The 24,732-nt window shown below is 34.4% G+C and overlaps 2 protein-coding genes across 3 annotated transcripts in view; one reads left to right on the forward strand and one right to left on the reverse strand.

The window, feature by feature from the left end:
• The first annotated feature begins 1,402 nt into the window (after positions 1-1,402).
• The window catches only part of LOC128671445 (uncharacterized), a 66,333-nt gene continuing 43,003 nt past the window's right edge, over positions 1,403-24,732 (forward strand). Inside the window, exons 1-2 of one of the 2 annotated variants that reach the window (XM_053747896.1) lie at positions 1,403-1,755; positions 23,674-24,156. In XM_053747896.1, coding sequence (XP_053603871.1) covers positions 1,725-1,755; positions 23,674-24,156 — 514 coding nt within the window. In that variant the 5' untranslated portion in view covers positions 1,403-1,724. Of the gene's footprint in view, positions 1,756-21,586; positions 21,832-23,673; positions 24,157-24,732 lie in introns of those variants that run through there. The other variant, XM_053747897.2, reaches the window with a different exon arrangement.
• LOC128671446 (uncharacterized) lies at positions 1,749-4,163 on the reverse strand. Its single transcript, XM_053747899.2, has 2 exons — positions 3,879-4,163; positions 1,749-3,645 (listed from the first exon to the last, which is right to left on the reverse strand). Exons 1-2 carry the CDS (start codon positions 4,030-4,032, stop codon positions 2,867-2,869), a joined length of 933 nt encoding a protein of 310 aa, XP_053603874.1. The 5' UTR covers positions 4,033-4,163; the 3' UTR covers positions 1,749-2,866.

Below are 24,732 nucleotides of genomic sequence, written 5' to 3' on the forward strand. Positions count from 1 at the left end.
TTTTTCAAATAAGACCAGTACGTTGACTTTTATTACAACAGTAACACAATACTAGGTAGTAAATTTCTTGACAATTCTAAAAGGCAAAACAAAGTCAAAGTTAGGAAGCAATGAGCATGCAAATACATTTGGAAATAATTAATAAGCGTTTTATGAATAGTTACTGTAATTGATCAAGTGCTTATTTAAGTTATATCCTTGCTGTAAGATAAAAAATTAGTTAACTTCGTCCGTTTTTTCTAGATTTCAACAAAAAAAAATCTCGGAAATATTGCCTATAATTGGGGTGGAAAGTATGAGGGGTAACTGCCTAAGAGACAGGAATGGGTTGAAAATAGAACACACAGTCTAAATAACCAGGTAGAAATGAAAGTAGAGTGATTAGAATGATTTACATTTGATTGGTCACGTCAAGTAAGTTATTACATTAGATTATAGCATTTAATTTTTTCAGCGAATATTTTATTATTTATGTACTAACTACCTAGTATCTTGCGATTTCATACGGGTAATTTTAGCTCGAGCAATTAAACCATTTCTTATTAATTAAATACAATATGATTGTCAACAACCTAAGAATCTGTTTCTAGTCCGTTCCATGAAAGGTTTGTTATTTTTTGACATTGATGTTTCCAGCGACAGCGACTACAGTAGCGCACTGGCACTACTGTAGCTGCTAACAACAATGTCGCCTATCTGTTGTTGATAGTTCCTTATTTTGCCACGGGCCTTTTTTCGTGATACGGTCTCTAGTTTATGTTTCTAGTCACCACATTACTGGGGTGAATTAAAGCTACTCCGTACTACGAAGTACCTACAATTCCATGGCACACATAAAAAACAAAGAAACTAATGACCTTTAGGAATCTGAGTACTATACACGCACCTACGTAAGTAATTACCTATTTCTTTTTTTCTAATGTAAAAAACAAAAATGTATGAGCTTGTTGGATTGTACTTAGGTATGACACACAATTTTAAAAAGCATTTCTAATATTCTTAGTTCTGAACTTCTGACAATAAAATATAGTAAATTACGTAAACACTAATGATGAAAACTTCCTAATGAACAAATTAAAGATTGTGTTTGATTATTTATCACTTTAATCGATTTATTTTTACATCAGTCAGAAAAACAAGTCATTATTAGTAGCCTTTTATTTGTTATTCGTTGTAAAAAAAATTCGTTGTAAAATGTTTAAATGGTAGAAATAGCTCCTTGTGAAAACCAAAACTGATATGTACACACAAAAAGGACACGAAGCCTGAGCCCACGAAACACCGCCTGTCGGTACCTATCTTGAGTTCTGTATGGTTCTGTTATTCTGACTCACAGCCATACAACACACATACACAAAGTCACGTAAACACGTGAGTTCCTATAGAGCCTTTACCTGTTCTATAGAGACAGTCCATTAGTCGACGGGTTTGAAGCAGGTATCGCGCTTCGCCCGCTCTACCGGTTGAACGTAAACGACAACGATCGAACGAACGTCATATTATTACGAACTTCATTGTGTTCTAAAGTTAAAATTAATAAATTTTCAAAAACAATAAAGTATATATCGGATCAGTGATGATACAGTGTAAATATATAACTACATGGTGTAACTTTATGAAACATAAAGTGCATAGCATAGCGGTACTGCAGAACCAGATTTCAAGTCTTCGATATATTGAATGTTGCTTTATATTTGTTTTGTGAACTGGCTTGAAATTCTTCTATGTTCCATCGGACTCCGCCTAGAAGCAAAGGTAAGCTTTTAAGTCTGTTTTTTATTATATTTTATACCAGGTATTCTCATTGCACAAGGTACCTAATAATATAGTGTTTAGTACCTTATTGCATTTAACCTTTAAATTATATCGATGCATTATACCTTTAATCTCTTGTACCTACCTACAGCTACAATCATCACCTAATGATTTGTGTTAGGCTAAATGGTCTGCATTTGTGTTCTAAAATTAAAATATACATGAACGGTAGATACATACTATATTATGTAAGTAGGTACGTGCGTAAGACCTAAATATTGTTCTAAGGAATGTATTTTTCATTAGTGTACTAAGTGTACAGTAGATAACTAACTGCAAATCATATGGCACAGAATAAAGAATATTTTACTACGTGCTAGATGGAAAGTTGAACAATGACAGAAAACACCATGCTATGAAAATAAGGCGCCTCAATTGTTTTAACGATGGGTGTTACCATATCTTGTGAGTTCCGAGAACACACAAGATATGAGAGTCACAAAGACCACATTTAGCTTATCTTTAAGTAGGTAACAGTCGGGAGGGCAGGTTCCGTTAAACACAAGACATGACATGTAAAATTTACACGCAATGCAGCCCTGCTTATCTTCGGACATGTAGTACCTAAATATGATGAAGCCGCTCTTGGGGGTTTAATTCTACACAAACTTACAAACCGACCAGCAAATAAACAATGAGATAATAAGAAAATTGTCTATCGTATAAAAAATATGTTCTTAGGAATATTACTGAATTATCATCACGCCAGCAGAGTGCATCACTGACATAAGGTAGCGTATTTTGACATTGACAAAGCATGACACAAACTATTGACTTGTGCACCGTGGCATCGGATGATTTGCATGTGCACCCTTAGAGGGAGTATATATTATTTCTTTTAAGGAGATGAGTCAATATCTGTGCTAGGGTTTACGTGATAATCTCTATTATTTTTTAATGATGTCCCTGCATAGAGTGATAGGCAATTGGATTTGCGACATCCTTTGGGATAGGTTGGCTTTAGAACTAAAATATTTAGTCAAATAATACACTTCAATAATTCCATTCATAAACTGGTAGGGTTACATACAATCCAATTAAAATCTAACAATTAATCTTCTTCCATTTCTAGTTCCGTTATTAAGTAACAGATTTTCAAACGTATTTCTTCCTGTTTTACCACAGAAAACCTTTTTATATATTTTTCTAATTTTAAATAGAAGGATTCAGAATCAGAACTTTGATGTATATCGAATATAGTTTCCATATCATCTTTGTCAGGCCTTTCCTTTACTAATAGAGATGTCCTACATCTATTTTTTGCCATTGAGGTACTTGGAACATCATGCGCGGCGTCATTCATATTCTCGTGCGATGGAGAATTAGTGGAAACCATTTCATTAATTTCAGTATAATTTGATTTACAGGGCAAATTCAAATTATCTTGTACCTCAACATCCCAAGTAACTTCATTACTTTTTGAAATTTGTACACCTAACAATGATTCTGGTTTATTTAGTGATTTATTTGCTAGATGTATATATGAAGACAATGCTTCATCAATTCGTTTGGACACAACTGATAAAATGTTATCCATTTTGGATATCTCGTTATCTTTCTGTGGTTCGCCGCGTAAAACTAAAAGATCTTCGATCATTTTCAAGTCTATTGTGACGAAATCTTCTTCTCCACTGTCTTCATCAGAATCGGTTGCTTTATCTGTATCTGGTTCCACGTGAGAGCCAGTTTTGATATTGGTATTTAAAATATATTTATCTAAAAACGATAATTTTCCATCAAGATATTTCGTTTTTATTGGTTTATGTTTTTTTGTCAATATACTTGTGTATTTGTTCTTTATATTGTACCATTTCTGACGACATTCGTGCTCTGAAACAAAAATCTAAGCTCAAGCAATAAATTTATTATTAACTTTGAAATCGTTTTCAATGATTATAATATATATTTATTATACATTTTCAATGATTACAATATTATGACAGAACACAAATTTATAATTCTAATTAATCAATAAATAAAAATTATAATAATTCAAATAATTCTTCTAATAAATAAAAATTATATTAACATCTAATAATAATTTCACATAGATGGTAACTTACTCGGTATATTAAGACTTGTAGATAATGTTGACCACATTTTGTCCAAATCTGGTTTTGACCAGTTATTGTACATCGGCGATATATATTGTGGATTTTTCCTCATAAATTCTATCAGTTTTATTTCATTTTCATTCCACTCAGTATTACTAGGCATGATGTTTTTAAATATTTTACAACAACACAGCGACCATGCGATACGTGGTGCTTTGTAAGAGTTTAGTAGAGAACTGACTGAAGCGAAGTGATAATAAAAGAAGGGGAAGCAGGCGGGTGACGATGTGCGCGCGGCACGGCGTCGGGCGATACTAGGCAATAAGCCACTACAGAATATGAGAGGGGTTCGGGAGGGGGGGCGAGACGATACGGTCTTCCATCCCACTTCCCCGCACTCTATGTTGGTCGTTTTGAACATTTAGCTAGGTTTCACGACTGCAATTTGTTGTTTCCGGATGTATTCGAAACCGGAGCGGGAAACGCTCAGATGAGAGCCAGGAGTGAAGCTCCGGGACGCAAATATTTACAAAATATCTTTAGGTACATAGGTACGATACGGCTAACAATACGAGTAACAGTATTGCTAAAAATCTAAACTTTGTTCCTTTCTTACCCGATGGGCTTTTTTATATATTAAACTTTAAAGAAAGTCCACGAATTATTGGAATGAATTTTTAAGCTAAAACAGTACGTGTCGTAACAGTCGTGCGTTACTTTTCCGTCTAAATAAATGTTTCGAAAGCGAACATTTTCTATAAGACGAATTAGATTCATGTCAACGCAATTCGGTCAGTGCGAATAATCGGTAGGTATGATTTTGAGATCACGACGCTTATTATTGACGGTAGGTAGGTAGATACATTACGATTACAAGCAAATACACGATGCTATGGCAATAGTTATAATTATTTAATGATTCCATGAAATTTTCGGTCATAAATATTGTGAATAATTTCTAAGACGTAAAGGACGTGTGGCAATGCAACTGTGGACTGATTTCATATTTGCAGTGTTGATACAAAAGAGACCTAATTATAAACATATAGCACAGAAATTACGGGATAAAAATAACATGTACTATTCCAAAAATTACTATACCCCTGTAAATAAATCCGTTATAATTTTGTCGTTCTTACAAACATCACACATCCAAACTATCACACTCATAATACCTACTAGTATAGGTAGGTCTTAGGATAGGTAGGGATTTTTCCCGTTTCTTCGGTCGGCGTGTTATATTAGTAGGAAAAGCGGGAATAGTTAGGTTCACAGGTAGGTACATCGTCGATAGTACATTACGAGTATATCTGGAGAAATACTGATTTGAACTTGAATTCTCTAAAATTTATATTTGTTAAATGATAATGTCTAATCATAGGCTATTTTTTGCAAATTCCTTATTTCGTTTTTGATAGATCTAAACTCTTCTTCGAAATGAAATAAAGACTGATCAGTTAACACAAAGGTGTTGATATTTTTTCCCTCGAGACTTGGGTATAATAACCGGGCATTGCTCCAATAAATGAATATTTCATTAGCATTATAAATAAGGCTCACGTGACGGAGCAGATCCATAGATAGGTAGGTGTCGACGCATGCTTGCAACACAGCTTTAATACTGCAAGATATGCATAAGGTAGTCTTCGAAATTACACCTGGGCCCTGCGGCTAGAAGTTAATGGAATCTAAATAGGGTGACGATATCAATATTATCGTAATGGTTAAAGTAAACGATGACATAGTTTTCTATATGGTTAAAGGAAATAATAATAATGAACTTTATGGCCCATAAACATAATGCACGAACTCTAAATGTAAAAATTATTCTATCTATGTGTAGTTAGGTAGTTAAGATCAATGCAAAAGTAAATTTTATACAAACTGTATGTTTTTTATTCTTTGCTATAAACAAGTTTTATAATAAAAATACTGAACTACTGCAGAGTTTTTCGGATTCACAAGCATTTTTAGTGGAATAAAAGTGAGTCCACTATCCTTATAAGCGATTAATATTGTGTAAAAAAGATATTATTATGTTCAATAAATGGTAAACAACCATAAGACCAAACCGCCAAGACCATATTACCTACCGGATAGTGACGTAGGTATCCAGAAAATAGTGATAATATCTTCTACACTGATATCAACGACCCTCAAGACCTAGAATAAGATCTAAACTTTCTTGCAAACATCGAGAATGAAGCAAAAATATCAAAATTCCTGTTTGCCTCCAGATCTGGCATTACGTATGCCGTGCAAGCTCACGCGGCAGGACATTCACCCGGCGCTCCCTTCCTACGCTCCGTCTTGACCAAACGGGCTCTAGCTTTGTCTATATCCATCTTTTTAATCGATTTAACTTTGCTTTTAACTTTTTATTCACTGTTTTATGCAGTAGATAGGTACTGTAGCATACTTTTCACTGTATGTATTGGCTCGACGCCATTTTGCATTCTGCGAGAACGATGAAGTTTAAAAGTTTGTTATCTCTTTTGTCTATTATCATGTTTGTAGACAGATAAATCTATGTAATTTTGTAGGTAAGTAGGTATATGACATTTATTATTGTATTACCTTTTTATGTTAGTTATTCATATTTTCTTTCCTCTTAATTTTCTGGTTTCATTTTGCTTATGACAATCACTTTTTTTAAGCTTCCTAAAAGGACTATGATTAATTATACTGAATTTCTTTAGGTAAAACATGTATTGGCAACGAATCCCAGTTGCGTCTGATTTTTGGGATCTACATCCTACTACTATAATATAAGTACAGTGAATAAATACAAAAAAATATAAAAGCATATTAGATAGAACACGTTAATAAACCTTCAGATGGTTAGTTTGTCTACATAAAGTACAGTTTGGTTATCACTTTGTCTCGATTAACCGTTAGCTATCGAACACAAACTTCCTGTCAAACGTTCTTAATTCATACCTTATGCAACCATATAGGTACGTACAGCTAAGAAATTGTTCCGCTGTCTGTCTGTTCCTATGTATGTCTTTAAAACTACGCAACGGTTTTTGATGCGGGTTTTTTCAATAGATAGTGTGATTCCTGAGGAAGTAAGAGATAGTTTTACCCGAGCGAAGCCGGGACGGACCGCTAGTTATCTACAAAAATAAAAGTTACATGTATTGTAATCGATTTATAAGGAATTTTATGGAGTGAGATTATACTGACGGAAGCGGTACTGAATAGGAAGCGATGGTGGTTGATCGAAAAGTCCCTGGTTCGAATTCTCTTCGTGCCACATGAGTTTGTACCTATACCAATCTGACTCATGTTTTCATTGACCATCACTTGCTTCCGGTGAAGGAAAACTACGTGAGGAATCCTACACACTGGTTGACAGTTTCGCTAGTATGTATGTGATGACTTGCCAGTTGCCACTAGACGCGGTAGGTAGTCGTTAAACCCATATCAGTCGACTTTAGGCGACTTGAAAAGAAATAAAGAAATGTAATACTTCCTGAACATAAATCCAGCAGTGAATTTCAGTTGGTTGTGTTGTGATATTAGAATGTTATAAATTTTCACACTCTACATAACATATATTTTGTATGTAAATGAGTAACGGTACAAAGTCCAAAATTTTTGCAATAAAACGCCTTCTCAAATGACATCATCATCTGAAATTATTTTTGGAGTAACCCGATTCTAAAGTTTTGCCAAACTAAACGAGGTCATATTAAACACTTCGGCAACAAGAGCAGATTTAAGCAGATTGATATAGGGTACCTAAATAGGTTGAAGACCACTTATTTGCACAATTATTTGTGAAATTGTGTATCTACACGTTTCCGAGTACAAATCAACGCCAATTCAGAAATTAGACGTCGTCGGACACTAGAAATGCGATACTATACCCAATTCACTGCAGTAAAATTTAACCTTTCAACAATGAGCTGTAAGACTTATTTTATGTAATATTATTTTATTATATACCGTCAACTTTGACGTTAACTTTAACAAGTCGTAACGTCAAATTTGACGTTGACTTTCACCGGCACGTTGCTGACTTAGAAAAACGCAAACTTTACATTACCTAGTAATTTACTTTGCGTTTTTCTGCGCACGTTAAAGTCAACGTTAACGGCGCAACTCACCCTTACATTAAAATGATTCACTGTTGCCTTAAGACAACAATGTTAGATCAAAAATGATCGCTTGACTGTATATGACTCACTTGGAAAGTCCCAATTCGATAGTAGAATATCAATAACTGCAATGTATAAAGCCATAAAAGTCATTAAATTAAGTTAAATTAATAAAAATTGCGACAACATGCTATACCAATTAAAAAATAAATAATTAAAATCTATTGCAGATTGCAAAAGTAGCTGATATTGAATAAGGCAGGCAGATAAATGATAGAGGCCTTTTTAATCTAAAATACACATTAGACTAGGAGATGCATATGATATTCCAATATCGCTGAATATAATAATATATTGAAATATTTTACTTACCTTTTACTTAATGGAAAAGGATTATTTTTATAATATCGATAAATTCTACTGTGCCACTTTATTTGCTGTACATCAACATTATTCATTTTAGATTAGTCTGCAATAAAATTCATGTAACTTTATGATCGTTTTAATTATAAGTAGTACATTTCAATACCACATTGGCCTACCTGTCTGACCTTTCGGCCTGATTTTGCGATGCGCAGTATATTGCGCCTGCGCATCACGTAGCGCTGTTGCTATAATACTGGCACACTAATTTAAAATATGTTGAATAACCGTTAAACAGTATTTATAATTGATATTTTCTAAACTAAAATGAGATTTTGGTGCCTCTGTCTACATTTACTTTAAACAAAGAAGGTCGCGAGTTATTGTCTTCTTCTGACCCTCTTTTTATTTTTCATAAAATTTTCTTGACACATATGTATTTATTAAAACGAAAAATGCTGAAGATATTTTCATTTATCGAAATGCCCCTATAGAAACTTGCATCAATCAAGTTATATTTTTTTATGCACCCACAAACAAAAATTGAAACATCATAGTAACGTTGAAAATCTCATGCAATTGCAAACCAAGCTCAAGGTGAATACTGATGATTCTGTGGAAATTAGCACGTTAAAGCGAGAACATGACAATGGAGAAGATACTTTACAGGAATCGCCCATAACAATGTGCGAAGGCAAAATTTTAAGACTGTCTGAAGTTTGAAAATTTTATCGATTGTTGAACCAATCGATCGATAATAATAATATCGCTAACACTGAGCTAAAATTTTGTAACGACTAGTGTAAAATAAATTTTGATTATTATTTTAGAAGATACATTAACCAATTAAGTAAAATAGAATTTAACCGGTGTTTTATAAACCACTCAATCATAATAGTGTAGCTTACCAGCGAAGTTAACAGATAACTACAATAAATTTTCAAATTTCTGTACTAAAACCGATTAGCTAATTGAATTTTGTATGGGAGACCAGAAACCGTTTATTTTAATGCTAGGTGTAGATTTCTTTGGATACAGCTGTGAATTATATTAATCTTCCCTCAGTTTTCCCTTTGTCACCGGTACCATAACATGTGATTGAAATACAAACGTATCATTGGAAAAAATATTGTGTCATAAATTTGTAGATAAATCAGTAACTCGTAGTTGACTCACGAATTCACAATGGAAACCAGCAATCGTATGAATAACCGCAAAGCCAAAGACGGCCTGTTTGCTATTCAATTAATTTGTATGTCCTTTTAAATATGTCCGCATTTTTAACTAAATAGATTCTTCTAAAGTTAACACAGAACGTATCTAATCCTAAACGATCCGTATTAAAAATTATAATTAAAATTATAAAGTTATAGAAATGAATTTGTGTCCAAGTGAATTTGTGTCCAAGTGAATTTGTGTCTAAAAAGGGGACTTTTTAGACACAAATTCACTTGGTTTTCGGTTAGTTTAAATAATTTTAATGTCATTCAAAACATCATTCAATCGTATTGTTTCCTCCCCTTGTTAAATAAAAAAAAAACTATATTACAATTAGAACGTAAAAATAAACCCAATATGCCACATCAAGACTAGCTACAGATAATTTGATTCTTAGTAAACTAGATCGTGTTTTAATTGATCTGCGGAGACTTTGAGGTCATTTTCAATTATTTTTCCATTTAAACAAGTGTCTGGTACGTCCGGTGCGACGGATAATTTGCAGTAATTAAGCAGCTCTAGATACAATTACGATTAATTTTAATCTTCAGAAGTATTAAAAAATAGTATGTACTTATGGGGAACATACTTGTTTGTACACGAACATATGTACACGAGATGTCGACGAGCACTAAAAGCAGGATTACAGCTTCACCCAGGTGAACTGCGGGAAAATATCCCGTGGTCCACCCAGGTGAACTAGATGGGTGGACCACGAGCAACAAAAGTATTTTGAATATATCTCAAACAAAACACGTGGGCATAAAATTAATATTGTTTAGACTGTAATTAAAATCATTTATGCCAGTATTGGTAATTGTTAAGTATTATACAAATTCAGACAGCAAGCCTTGTATAAATTAATTTATTACAAGAACTTAAAATAATGGGCAAAAATAAAATCTCTATGAACTATTTATACCACAATACCTAAATAAATTACAATTTATATGATTTCTACTCATAGGTAACGGACTGCACAGCCAAACGTGTCATAGAGCAATTAATAAATGATCATATTACGAAACCGTCGAGTTGAGATATTACGGATTAATGTCAAGCTAGTATGACAAGAACTTTCTATGCAAATGTTAGTTTACATTAGTCTTGTTTATAGTCGAGTCGCAGTCAACCGTGGCTTCTGTATACATTTATGTTTATTTAATTAATTGATTAACATTTCGCAACATTACTGATTAGATGAATAATGATTCCAAAATATTTTTTCTAGTAATTAATATTAAAGCTAAATATAATTATTTAGTATTTTTGTTTAAACTCATTTCTATATAGGTATATATTTGATTTTCCTATCTTATATTCTTTTTCTTCATGGCCGAGGTTAGTGGTCATATACAAGGTGTTTTAGTATAGTAATACAACACACAACGTCTTCACCTAGGCAATATTTATGCAGTGTTTTGCCATTGCCTTCTCGCTTTTATACACTCTTTTTATTCATAATAAAGTTAAACAATACTTTAAGCTAAAATATGTTTTGTCTCTTCCTGTCAATGTCAAATATTATAAAGTGCGAAAGTGATAAAATATACTTTAACATTTTTATAAATAACACTTTTAGCTGATAAATCATTATGTATAATAATTAAAGTGCAGATTTCACGAAGTTTTCCTTTACCGATACCATTTATTGGTTATTAAAACTACATAGGTACATCTTCCATCATCTTTCGAACATGGTATCTCTCGGTCTACGACGGGAGTCTTCACAGTTAGACTTCCACCTAGTACCTACTCGCGCAGTCAAAAAAACAGAAGCTTTAGTCAACTTGATAATGTAAGTCACTGGTACAGTGTGAACTATCCATAGCATTGCGAACCGCCCACGACGCGAAGTGGTCGTGTCAATTGTTCGCTTGTACCTAAGCCTATGGCGAAACGTTACACTAATCGGATATAATAGAATTAGGCTTGTTTTGTTGTTTTGTCTACTCTGAACTGAGCCAATTAGAGAATACTAGCAGCCCGTCCCGGCTTCGCTCGGGTAAAAACATATTAAATTATACACTTGTTGGAACCCAGGAAACTCAAACTAACTACCGAAAGCTGTCACTTAGGCCTCCGGATCTCCCCGACTTATTAGCAGTCAATTTTACTACATATACTTATACTTTAGTTAGGGTTGGTTGACGCAAGCCAGTGGATCGAACCCCCCGACGGGTTCCCATCTTATCGCGATGGTGGGGCTTAGTAACCGGGGGGGCTGGTCTGACACAACCAGCCACCCTGGTGAACCAAGAGGAACCCAAGGCCCAGAGACTTTGGTGGGTGATCTGGGCCTGGTGGACAGTCCCCTCGGTAGTACCCCATTGGCTGGTGACCCGCCACCAGCCTTTGGATGTGGAAACCAGAGGGGACCAGAGGTGGAGTCGCGGGGGTTTGTCCTCCGCGACCACAGCGCGGCCGTGGCGCTGAACACGGTGCGGTGGAGCCGCAGTGGAAGAGGAGAGTCGGTATGTCTCTCGACGATCCCCCTGTCCTCTGCGGCCGAAGGGTGGCTGCCTCTGTATCGGGCGCAATGAGTGGGTGTCGCCTGCCTATCACCTCTTGCGCCCGTACAGAGGCAGACTTGGGTGCCCTGTGGCACCCAAGATTTTGTATGTCCTGTGTGTGTTGTGACCCGCTGGTCCCTTCAGGACCAGATGTCGGTGATGCCCGCTCCCCCCGTCAGCTTTCTGACTGGTGCGCGGAGCGGGCTTGATGGTCCGCGCCACGCTCGCGTGGCGTAAGGGGCGGGTGGGTAGCACTTGTGCTTGCTGCTCGCCCAGGTCGGGGCCGAAAGGCCGGCCGGGGGGGCGTCGCGGTGAAATGCCTAGCGACCCCGTGACGTCCCCCATAACGGCAGCGTGGAAACGCCCCAGGGGTTTAGTGGATAGGCTGGGCCGACTAGCGGCCCAGGAGTCCCACACTCAGTGCGAGATTTCGCGAACAAGCATTCCCCTGGGTAAACAAAAAAAAAAGGCCTGTGGATCGAAAGGTACCAGATTCGAATTCTATTCGTACTACATGAGTTTGTATACCAATATGACTCATCCATAATAGTTTTCATCGACTACCACTTCTTTCCGGTGAAGGAAATCATCATGAGGAAACCTGCACACTGGTTGATTATTAATTTCAATGAAACCATTTCTTGAGTGTGTGCATTTCTAAAGGTCCTTGCACACTTGCGTACACAGCAGTTTTGCTGCACGATTGCATTGAATTATAACGCATGCGTGTATATGATACATACGAGCACACGTGAGTTAAAATTCCATAGAGTAATGCTGCAATCGTGCTGCGCGCATCGGTGTGCACGGGCCTGTCCAGTTTCAAACGCGTCTTTGGTCCAAGGTCAAACATGCATTCTTCTCAGGTAGGTAGTTTCAAAACACGATCCTGTCTTAGCTGCCGCCGAAACTTATAAGACGTGAACTAAATAACCTTGGAGACAAAATCACAATATGTATTCATGTAGGTACGTCTTAGTCGCGTCAGTCAATTAAGCCCTGGTGAATATATTTTATAAGACATATTAGTACCTTGCCGTGCATTTTATACTTCTTGTTATCAGTTATAATTTTTACGACCAGCTACTTGCCCTAAATTTAGATCAAAATGAGCTTAGCCAATGATGTCAAGTATATGAATCTCACAATTAATTCCACCTAATACTGCGATTAAGAAACGTAGCTAACGTTGACCTAATTTTAGAAATAAAACTCTTGTAAAACAAATCTGGGTTTCTATAAAAATAATCATGTCTCTTTCTCATACTTGCGTGTTTCCGGTTGCATCCTTCTTTGTTCCTTATCTGTGACAAAATATATACATTTAAATATTTAAAACGGCTGTGATTTTACAACCCGTCCTCTGCCTGACGTCATCCCTATTGGGGTAAATAAAAATGATCATATACACTCTTTTTATTTTTTTAGAAAAACTCGCGTAGGATTATGATTAAATCTAGTCTAGCTAGTCCTATGTCTCTAACACAGGTCTCTCGTATTCCTTTCACGACGTATTAGTTCAAGGGAGAGCGATTTCACTTTCTCTTAGCAAATGGATGAATCTAGTTACAAGCCCTTGATAATATTAAATGTACTTAATATTATGTTTCATAGAATTACTAGTACAAATATGAATATGTTATTTTATACTACCAATGCATACCAGGGGTCTCACAATGTCACACGCGAGTTCCTACTTTGTGGCCTAGAATCTTTTGCCACAGTACCCTGTAATTACACAAACTGTTTGTTGTATTATAAGTATACTTTCCAACAATATGTAATATCTCCATATTGTTTCATAACAATATGGAACGGGCAAAGCTCAACACAGAGGCAAGACACAGGACAGAACGTCCTAGCGCCTAAAAGTGACCCTAACTAACGGGAACAGGCAAGGAATAAGAAGAATATATTAAAACTAAATTTAAAAGGTCTTTAAAATAAAATTACAATAAAACCTCAAACATACAAACAAATATATACTTCCAAAAATAACTGTTATGGTTATGATAATAATAATCATTAAACGAATTTTGAAGGTTGCATCTACTGTAATAGATATACTTCCATTCTCTTTTACTGTTGGCATTCAGACTGCAGACTTTCATATAATATTTTTGATCGCTTTATGTTTTCTAATATATTATATTACATTTTAGAATAGAAGAAGAATAACAAATTCTTTCTTTTTATCCTTTTCATCATTCTTCTTCTATTCTAACAAAATTCTAACAAATTCTTTCTTTTTCTCCTTTTCATCAGATAAAAACAGAAAACAATTCCATATTTTTAAATGATAATCTAAGTTCAGGTCTGACGCGGAAAGTTATTTTGGTTGAATTTCTATTTCCTTTTTCCTTTTAGATCACTATATTCATCAGTATCAAATCGGTAAAAATATAAGATGTTCAGCAGAGGTGTATAATTCGAGTACTTTGCCACATCGTATAACAAAAATCAACAAACTTATTTTAAGTACCACTTGAAGATAAAAATATTCGTCCATCCACATGCTGACAGAGCGTGCGAACGTAGCGTAGGTTGACGTTCCTATTTCTAACAAAAAAGTGACAATATTCTAGTAATGTTAGCTAGCTAGTTAGCCAGGGCACAAAACGTAATTTTTGCTCGCCCGCTACGAGCAAGAATGACGTTCCGTGCTTTGTGATAACTATAGTAATACCTATATAGGTTTTGCAGTTTAGTGATAAATAATTGCAAATTAAAAGATACCTATAAAATGCATGTGGAATACCTACCTCAAATACCAGTCTGTCAGGTGCCATTATTTTCGATGCCCAAGTGGCATACTTCTAACTGAACATGATAAGCATAACACATAAGTAAGCATAACATCGTTTCAATGGCCTTTACAAAGCCACATTATTATACTCGTACTCGTGATGCGAAGTATCCTGTACATGACTAGCTGCCTACACTGTATTGTTCTGTCACCTCTGTAAAAGCCAAGGCCTCAACCCAATGTAATTATTAATTAATTGAATTTCAATTACAGATTTTTATACACGTAGGTACTTATTCGGCTCGTATCTTTGCATTATTATTGCTTAAGTTTTAGATAAGTACCAAAAGACCACCAGAGTTTAAGAAAAACACTGTGAGGAAATCGTTCTGCGAAATGGAGGCAAAATTACTTCATCAACATTTCCGGGAAACATTGTCTTTCATTACACATGTTAGCGGCCCCTAAGCTCCGATGCCCAACGACTGGGGAAGAAACCGGAAAATGCTCAGATTAGAGAGGTTATGACATATGTTTTCTAGGTTGTACACTTAGATGTTATGCGTCAGAGCCCAGGGTCAACGTGGTAAATAGAAAGCAGACCATTCATTCTTCCATACTAATATTATAAAGGGAAAAGATTTGTATTTTTGTTTGTAATGAATAAATTCAAAAACTACTGGACCCATTTTGATGAAATTTGACACAAATATAGACGAAACCTTTTGGAGTGACATAGGCTACATTTTTTATTATGATTTTACCCGAGCAAAGCCGGGGCGGACCTCTTTATTATTATAAACTTGATTAAATATTTATTATAAACTTGATTAAATATAAAAATTAAGTATTTTAATACAAGAAATATTGACAATATATCAGTAATCACTGTCAGATATTTCACACGTCGTTTACGAAATGTAAATTATTAGCATTGCAATTAAAGGCACTGTACTACATATCTTATTACAATATAATAAAGGCTCTTTTCGTTAAATTTTGGTCTACTTCCCACTACCTCTTAAATTTATTAGCTAGACATAGGAAATACTTGTATATTTGTCCACAATTTATTATAACGAATAAGTAATCAATATAGGTAGGTCCCTGAGGACCTAGTATATGTTGGCAAATTTTACCAAAGCCGAATAAATATATACAAACCTACTTTGGATATACATGCATTGTTTTATTTACCTTCATATAAGTATACAGAAATGTATGTACAGTCAACGACACACAATTTCTGCCCAAATTCGTTGCAATTTCGCCACTATTGTCATCTCATATGTATTTATCTGAACTGTGTATTTCACACTTGTGCACATATTTATCATGATGAAAGACGTGGCCAAACTGGTTGTAATCCAGTTTTTAGTGTCGTTCTCATTAAAGTCGAACCTGATCTGATATGTGGTAGTGACGACATTTATTATAACCACCATTGCGAAATGTTATGCGTTTCCGTAAAAATTAACATCCGTTTTTGTTGGCATCATGCAGTGTAAATTGTTTAGAAATACCTTTGTGCTATGAATCCATACTTTCATACTAATAATAATATAAATTATGTTTCTCTGTCACGCTTTCATAGCTAAATTTTATTCAGATTTCAATGAAATTTGGAATATAATTAATGATCCGGAGCAAACGGGCAGAGCTAAAGGCAACAGCTAGTCCATAATGATTAGTGTCATTTCTTATAATTAATTAAGAGGATTTTCTGCTTTCCTTGCCTTTATCACCATCATTTCATCGTTTTTCTGTACGCTGTCCTTGTCCTATGTTTCTCCCATCCACCTTCGACTTTCAATATATCGTCCGTCTCTAAAAATATAAGAATAAAAATATTTCATTCAATATTTCATTTCCGTCTCTAAAAATACTTCATCTTTTAAATTTGGCTCATGCGCAAAATTGCCTGTCGAATGTCAATAGATGCATACTAGAGAGTCCGTGTCCATAAATCATGTTAAAGTAAGTTTACCGCGGAAATCATTTACTTAACTTTCTCAAGCAAGAGCCGACCTCTTAGTCTAAGTGGTTTTTGTGGGAAAGCGATCGTTTTGAGAAGCATTCACGGATACTACATACTCTTCAACTTGTTGCGACAGTCAATCGAACATCACATTCAAATTGTTTATTTTTTAGCAAAAGTCTTAACGACATTGGTCTTACCATTTAAGCAACACAATTAGTGTACAAGTATGTTATGTATGATACACGAAAACATCTACAAGTATAAACGATATTATGTGCAGTTTTATTTGAAAAACAGACTTTATTGCAGCCATAAATTGCTTTACAAAAGAAATAACATAATATAAAATTTACTAAAAATAAACTCAGTAACTATGATAACAATATTGAAATCTTCACTTACGCAACACCTAATATAAAAACTCTGAGTAGAAGCAATATAGAGCACAATGAAAAATGTATGTTTAACAATAAAAATATAGGTATACCTACTATTAAAGTTATTGTTGTTACGATCAATTCAGTAGGCCAGTGTCGATATATATCGTATCTCATACAGCAAAAAGTAGCTGACATGACATACAAGCAATGGTGGTTCAAATTTCTGAGACAGCACTGCATATGCGTTCTACTTATCCGACAACCGAAGTTTTGGCACTTTTCCTACACAAATGCATAGTGGCTGCAATTTATTTATAGCAGAAACTGGACGCTATATGTGTTTTATAAACCAGCTAACTTTTTCATTAACAATCAGCTCGTGAATAGTCCAATAAATAAAACATTCAACACTTTGAATTTCACACCTGAACAAAGTTTAATCACAACATCTTCGATACATTACAACACTTTAAATTCCAAAATTGCTGATGCTAATAATTACAACAATTATTGTTTGGCATTTCTTAATAAAATGTGTAATGAAGTAAGACTTTGTCCTGTATCTTCATGTAGGTATGACTGTATGTGGTCTTCCGCCATGGAATTAGTATGTACTCCGTACACGAAGTACTTACTAAATCTATGGTTTCCGCATCCAGTTGTGACAGATATGTTTTCTAATGACGTCCCATTTTTTTTATCAGGTGGGCCGCATGCTTTTTTGCTTGGTCTGAAGTATAAAAACATAGAAAACATCTTCTCCTAGGGATCTAGGTCTCCATTTAATGCTTGTTTAGTCTATTACTCGGTCGGTATCCATACATACAACACATAAAAAGAAAACATCAAGAAAAAAATAAACACAACATGTCCATCTCCACTTGTGTCATGACCGTCATGTCATCAAGCCCAATTTTTGCCTTATTATTACTTGATTAATATCATAGTTGAGTTGAGATGAATTTTGATCATGATCGTCGTGTGCTTGCATGGATATTCTAAATCTATTATCGATAAGTCGAAATAAAATTCTTTAAAATCTTTGACTACATCTATTAATCAATTAGTTTATTTTTTATTGAGATAAAAATAACTTCCTCTTCGGAAATCCTCTTAAATGTTGATAGAACACGTTACAAATTACATTAAGTGCAATCAGAACACGTTTTATTATGTAAAACCTTCCAAGGGCGCGTTACATACACTTCTTTATATAGGAAAAACTCGTTAGAAGACTTGAAATTATCCATACATTTCCATTAATGAACTGGTTCTTTGTGATAACAAGTTAGAATTCCGCTTTATTTGTAACACGACTATTTTACTTTTGTCACATACACCATGCTATTGTTTAGATCAGTTTAGTTTTCCTAGATCTTCCGAGACTTCTCCCCCGTGAAAATGTCCGAATGAAAAGTACCTTACGGCACTCAGAAAATGTAGGTTCCTAATTGTAAAAGATTTTGGTAGGTAGGTAGGTTCCTAATTGTAAAATCGGTTAAGTAGTTCAGATTACCCCTAAGGTAGTTTCAGTAGATATAGAAGTATTTCTTTAGGTAAGCATCGAAATTTCCACAGAAATCGTAAAATTCTCTAAACGTAAAATTATGACGATTAATTAAAACTAAAAAATACCTTAGTTGTAGTCCTAGATAAACAATGACATGGCTGCACAACCCAATCACGCAAATAAGTAGGTATCTGAATTAAACATAAAATAAAAACCGTTATTTATTTTAGATATTTTGCCCGTTCTGTTTGACATATGCTGTGACGAGGAGACCGTTTTAAATGGAAGTAGATAACTTCGTACAAATATTAATAAACAATATTAGATATCACGTTACTAGAAAAAAATTGTTACGGTAGATGTGAATGTTATTTCTAAGCTAGAACAGACAGCTTGCGCTGACCCTAGATGAGATAATAATGAGAGATAATAATGAATTACAAGAAGATACTCTTACTTATACCTAAATAATTAATTGTACCTCTTCTAACTGGCACGTCCGTTCATCATATGAGGCCGTCAAAGTTCCCACCTTTCTCTAAATGAAATTAAACGTGTAAAGAAAATGACACCGTAGATGCTGAGTTGTATGAACGCATAATGCCATAAAGTTTGCCATTGTCTATGCCTGGGAAACGTGAGCCCTCAGTTTGTTGTGGGAAGGCGAACTTGCTTTACACCGGCTTTGTAGACCTAACTGTAATACGACTGAAACGACTTGACTGGAGGAAATTGATTTTTTTTAGTATTATATATTGCATAGGAGAATCCTAGGATGTGGATCCTAGTGGATAAAGAAGAAACCAATATATATTGAACTAGCGACTTGGTCCGACTCCGCACGAGGTCTTCGGGTATAATTCGTCTAAATAACAGTGAACTGCATCAAACCTCAGAAACGACACACGCGGAGGGCTACTTTGTTTTACTCTATATAGTAATACGCTTTCTTTGCATATATTATATTACATTTACCATAGAAATTATCCTAGCCATTAATACTGAACTAAATAAATATACAAACAATACACAACACAAATAAGTTTTTCTTTTACAGTGGCTTTTAATTACATTTCCTGCGGTAGACACTTTTGGTAGTGCATGTGCTAGTGTGACCTTTAAAGCCGTGAGAATAAATCAATTGCCTAATTTAATAAATAGTTCACTGCATACGGCATTACACAAAATTAATACTTCGGTAATTTACTACAAGTAACCTCAGTCATTACGTCCACAAGTTCTCTCTTTTTATTTCACACGATACGTACTGGGAATAAGAGACAGTATGTGCACGTTAGTTACATGCTACGTGGTAGTATGTTTTTCGTTTCCAAATTCCTACTCTGCAATATAGGGCGAAACGCGGCTTATAGGGCCGTACTCGACCGAGGCTATACTGTGCGGAGCTAAGTTCAACTAATAGAATTTCATCATTTAAGTATTTTTATTGATTCTTCAATGTCCAGCTGGGCAATGCATGACAAAAACCTTTGAATTTCGTAATTTTTGACAAACGATATTCTAGTTGTACGAAACTTAGCATCGGTTATTATAGCATAGTGCAGCACTGGTCGAGTTCTAGCCAAGGCGCTTGAAAAACATTGCGTTGTGGTGTCTATTTACTTCGATCGCGATACGGTAGGAAAGATACCAAAGATACGCATCTCGATAAGCTAAATTATTTCCCATTTAAAACGCATCGAGCTCTGGCCTGAATTGCGTTTGCTATACAAAATGTAGAAAACATGGAAATATACTGCTTTGCACTAAAATATAAACAAAAGTAATGAGGCATTTTTTTAAATGTTCATGAAACATACAGTAGCATGGCTATCACTTTCCCAATAATAAATATTCTCCTAAATATCCTAGATGAGAAATATACTTATGTAATTTGTAACTGTCTATCTTTATCTTTTGTATAATAATTTATGCAAATTGAAATTTTCTCTCACAATAAAATATATATGTTTTATTAACCCTTTCATTCATTATTCTTCTTATTCTAAGGTCTTACTTTTGTGCTTTTGTTTATTTATCTCTTGCTTGCGACAGATCTACTAAACGATAGTCTTATGATTGCGATGTTTTGGTTAAACGTTACGACTGAGTATAAAAGCTTATTTCGACATCCAAGCAATCATGTTCAATCACTTATTGGTAGCTTGTTTTATCTGTATTTAATATAGTATAATGTAACTGGTTTTTCATCAGTTTATATAAATAAGGGAATATAATCCAAACCTCAATGCGAATAGCAATCACAAACGGTACACAAAGCGAACAAAATTTACCGACGGCTTTTAAAATTCAATTGATACTGGCCTTTACTTATCTAACAAAAAAAAATAGGAAATTTAAATCCCTGTTTTTCAGTTTATTGTCTAATAATAAACGGACATCGTAGATGTCAACGATAATGAAGATGTTCTAAATTTAATTACATAGATTACTTATAAAAATTGTTTAACTACTAATGCATTACATGGCTTAGTCGTGATTTAGAATCATGATCGATTCGACCTAGTTCTCATTTGACGAAATGGTAATTCAAAATTTTACTTTCACTCTATTCCTTCAATAGGTGTACTAGTATAAACGTTTGCCTGAAAGATTTTAATGACATTTTTTGACCTGAATTACTTTCAAATGATGTACAGTAAGTATTATAATAGTATGTAAGTAGTTATTTGCACTCTAAAACTATTTTTGCTTTAATGAATGAGAATATTTTGTAGTTACGTAGGTATTCATCGTTTTTGAGTACAATTACTATGCAAGAATGTATGACTTAACAGTTACATTATCAAGGTAAATATCTCTATGCAAACTTTTATCAGCCTTTCTTTGTGTATTAGTCGGATCAGTTCATAAAGCAGTTCGTTTAACAAGCCTGTCGGCGGCGGACGTCTGCGTTCGACCGTGCATTTAAACCTTGCGACCTTTAAACTTTTTGTTTTTTGAATCTCATTCTTGCACCGTGGCATTTTACATGTTTTATAAATTCTATATGGCCAGTGTTTTCATCGGAAAAACGTCTTATCAGTGACATGGTTTTATGATAGTGTTGTGTGCTTGTTTTATGGATTAGTTCAGATCTCGATGCTGTAGATAGCATTTCTTGGGTTTGCGGTTTCTTCATAAGGTATTTAATTTGTTTTGTAGTTATTAAATTTATACTAAGTATGTACAGTTTTTAATTACTAAGCAGAATTTTCGAATTTGAGCCTGTTTAGAGCATCTGAAACTTTGAGAATTACTTAATAATATAATTTGATAATTTATTGTATTAAAATATCGTGAAATCTAATTGTATTCGACCTCATATAATAATTTCACACCGCAAAAGGAATTAAATATAAATCCTTTCTCACGACTCGCACGTTTGTTGAAATAAGTAATTTGATCCAAGTTGCAGCTTCAAATTGCATACTTCCGTCGAGCTTAGTTGTGAATCTGTTTAAGCATAGAGATATATTTTTACTTACAGTAAAAGTTCTATAGATGGATATTTATTTTCACTTAACTCAATTACTACCATTATGAATTGTCCTAACAAACATGTTGTATGTATTGTACTTCGTTTACATACTTAATACGTACTATTCTAAACTTCTTTTCATAAAATAAAGATCGTTGTTCGTTTTTTGCAAGTTATTTTTAAAGTTAAATAAATTTATTACAATAGCCTTTTTATCCATCTTGTTATACACCTTTTCTCATTTTATTTATTTATTTCAAGCAAGCTGTGCATATTAATAAATCAGATAAAACGGTATAATACATGACATGAACCTCGTATAATATACAAGAATAACTGTTGAGTACTAACAGTAAATAGTATTGTTAAAGTAGAGTATGAATGACTAATTACAAATAAAATATAGTAGTCTACTATAACTATACCATTTAATCCACTTGTACACAACAGACTGTAGAGGTGTTCAGATAAAAAATAAATTTTCCATCAGTATCGGTAATAAAATAATTATAATTTTATAGAAATAAGTAGTACCTTTGTACTTATTGTCGTATTTGTAAGTTTTATATTTATACTTCTTGTGTTGTGTACAGTCAACAGCACATCAAGTTACCCTGCATGAACCTCTATGACGTGATAATAGCGATGAGTTCGCAATTACTTTTGGGTATGTTGATGTGCTTAAATATATAAAAAATATAATAATATGTTAACTGTACTTAAATAAATAAAAAATATAAACAGTTTTCTTATAGATAAAAGGGTTGTGTTATTAATGAGAAAAATGTTTATATATTTTTATAACTTATTTATCTATAGAGGGAAAGGGCGCAGGAAGAACAAGACAGATACATCAGGCAAATAGAAGAAAAAGTGCACGTCGTTGTTTATTGACAAGAAATGAAATAATTTGCTAAGAGAGAGAGCAATGGAAGGAACTCCACCGACCAGAGCCTCGCTCTTTAATTAGTTGATGATGAAATAGCTAACGAGATAATTATCAATTGCAGAATACAGGTAGCAAACTGCAGTATGATGCGGAGATAACAACACAATAGAATTCAGGGTCACCTCGCCCGCATCACTGCTCTGCTGCAAATCTGCTGCTACATTTTAAATGCAAAAAATCTAACATGTGAAAAAAACAGAAAAAATTTAAATCTTGTCATGACATTTATAGAAATAGGTAACTTGAAAAAGATACCTTGATATTTTAAAAGAGATGTTCAATTCACAGAGCAATGTTTTGGCATTGTAACAGAAATGTAAAAGTTTACCTTTAAGTGTCTATTATCAGAATACCCTTAAATACCCTCAAAAAAAAATACCTAAGACATATTTCTGAAGTCTTAGGTAATTTATATTTTTAAGGGAATGGAAAGAATTTTCTCATTCTTCTGAAAATATTCACAGTTCACATTATTGCATAAGCAACTGCTGGTTGCAAAAGGAACAAAGTTAATTTTCCTGTCACAAACATTAACCATCAACCGTTTTTTGTTGCAGATCTCACCAATGTTACGATGCAGACAGCACGTGAGTCGAGCCGGCAAAAACGCTGCAACAAACGACGCAACTCGCGAAAGAAATCCTTGTCACCCTCAGATCTAAAATGCTCTCGGGGCGAATCGAAACAGGACAGCAAATTGGGCAAGCGTTCACTCTCTGAGGGTTCGGTCAAAGTGAAACATAGGAAAAGCAATATTCGTAGGACATTAACTCATCCCTTTACGGGGTCAGATGAGATTAAAGATGTGACTATGACGGGAGTGTTTAACCGGGAAGTGAAAGTGGAACCTCCACCGGAGAGTGACGAGTCCAATTTACCTCCGACGAGTAGCGATAGGGACACAGAGGATGATGGTCGCGTTAGGCCTCGGCCGACACCGCAGTGGTCCAAATGGGACTCTGGGAGTGAAATGGACTCGTTGGTGACGACGGTAGTGAGGAGAGCTTCCGCCAGGCGACGCAGGACGCCAGCTAACCCAGGTGAGACTTGTGATGTTTACTTCCAATATTTATCGATCTTCTCAACATTTGGTATGATATGCATACGAAGTATACAGGTTAAGTAACTTCACATCTTTACTTTTCATTCTGCTGCAATTTTTTTTATTGCGGAGTTACCTCTATATAACTGTTTCAAAATAAAATTAAATACGAGCTTAGTAAAAGTTTAACTACAGAAAGCTAGACAAGGCTTATGTGACAATGTGACGAGAGGGAAAATCTTTGCCATATTAAAGTCTAGAAATTGACCGGTTAGGGTCAATGCTCGCTGGTACAGTCGATGAGAAAAAATTGCATATATTATTAAATCTAAATAAATTATAAATTTTAAATCATTATAATTTATTTCGACTTAGAAAATATCTAATATTAATACAGTAGTAGCATTTTCGGTTTGTAAAATTTTAAAGAATAGGTTGATTAATAAGTTGGTTAAGCATAACATAAACAAATAAGCAAACCTCTGAAGAAAGTTACGATTATTAGAAAATTCATCACTTTAGTCAAGTAAGATTTACTTGGAGCTGTGCTATGTAACATCTCTACAGCTTCGTA

This window comes from Plodia interpunctella, chromosome 7 (genome assembly GCF_027563975.2).
Source record: "Plodia interpunctella isolate USDA-ARS_2022_Savannah chromosome 7, ilPloInte3.2, whole genome shotgun sequence".
Taxonomy (NCBI): domain Eukaryota; kingdom Metazoa; phylum Arthropoda; class Insecta; order Lepidoptera; family Pyralidae; genus Plodia; species Plodia interpunctella.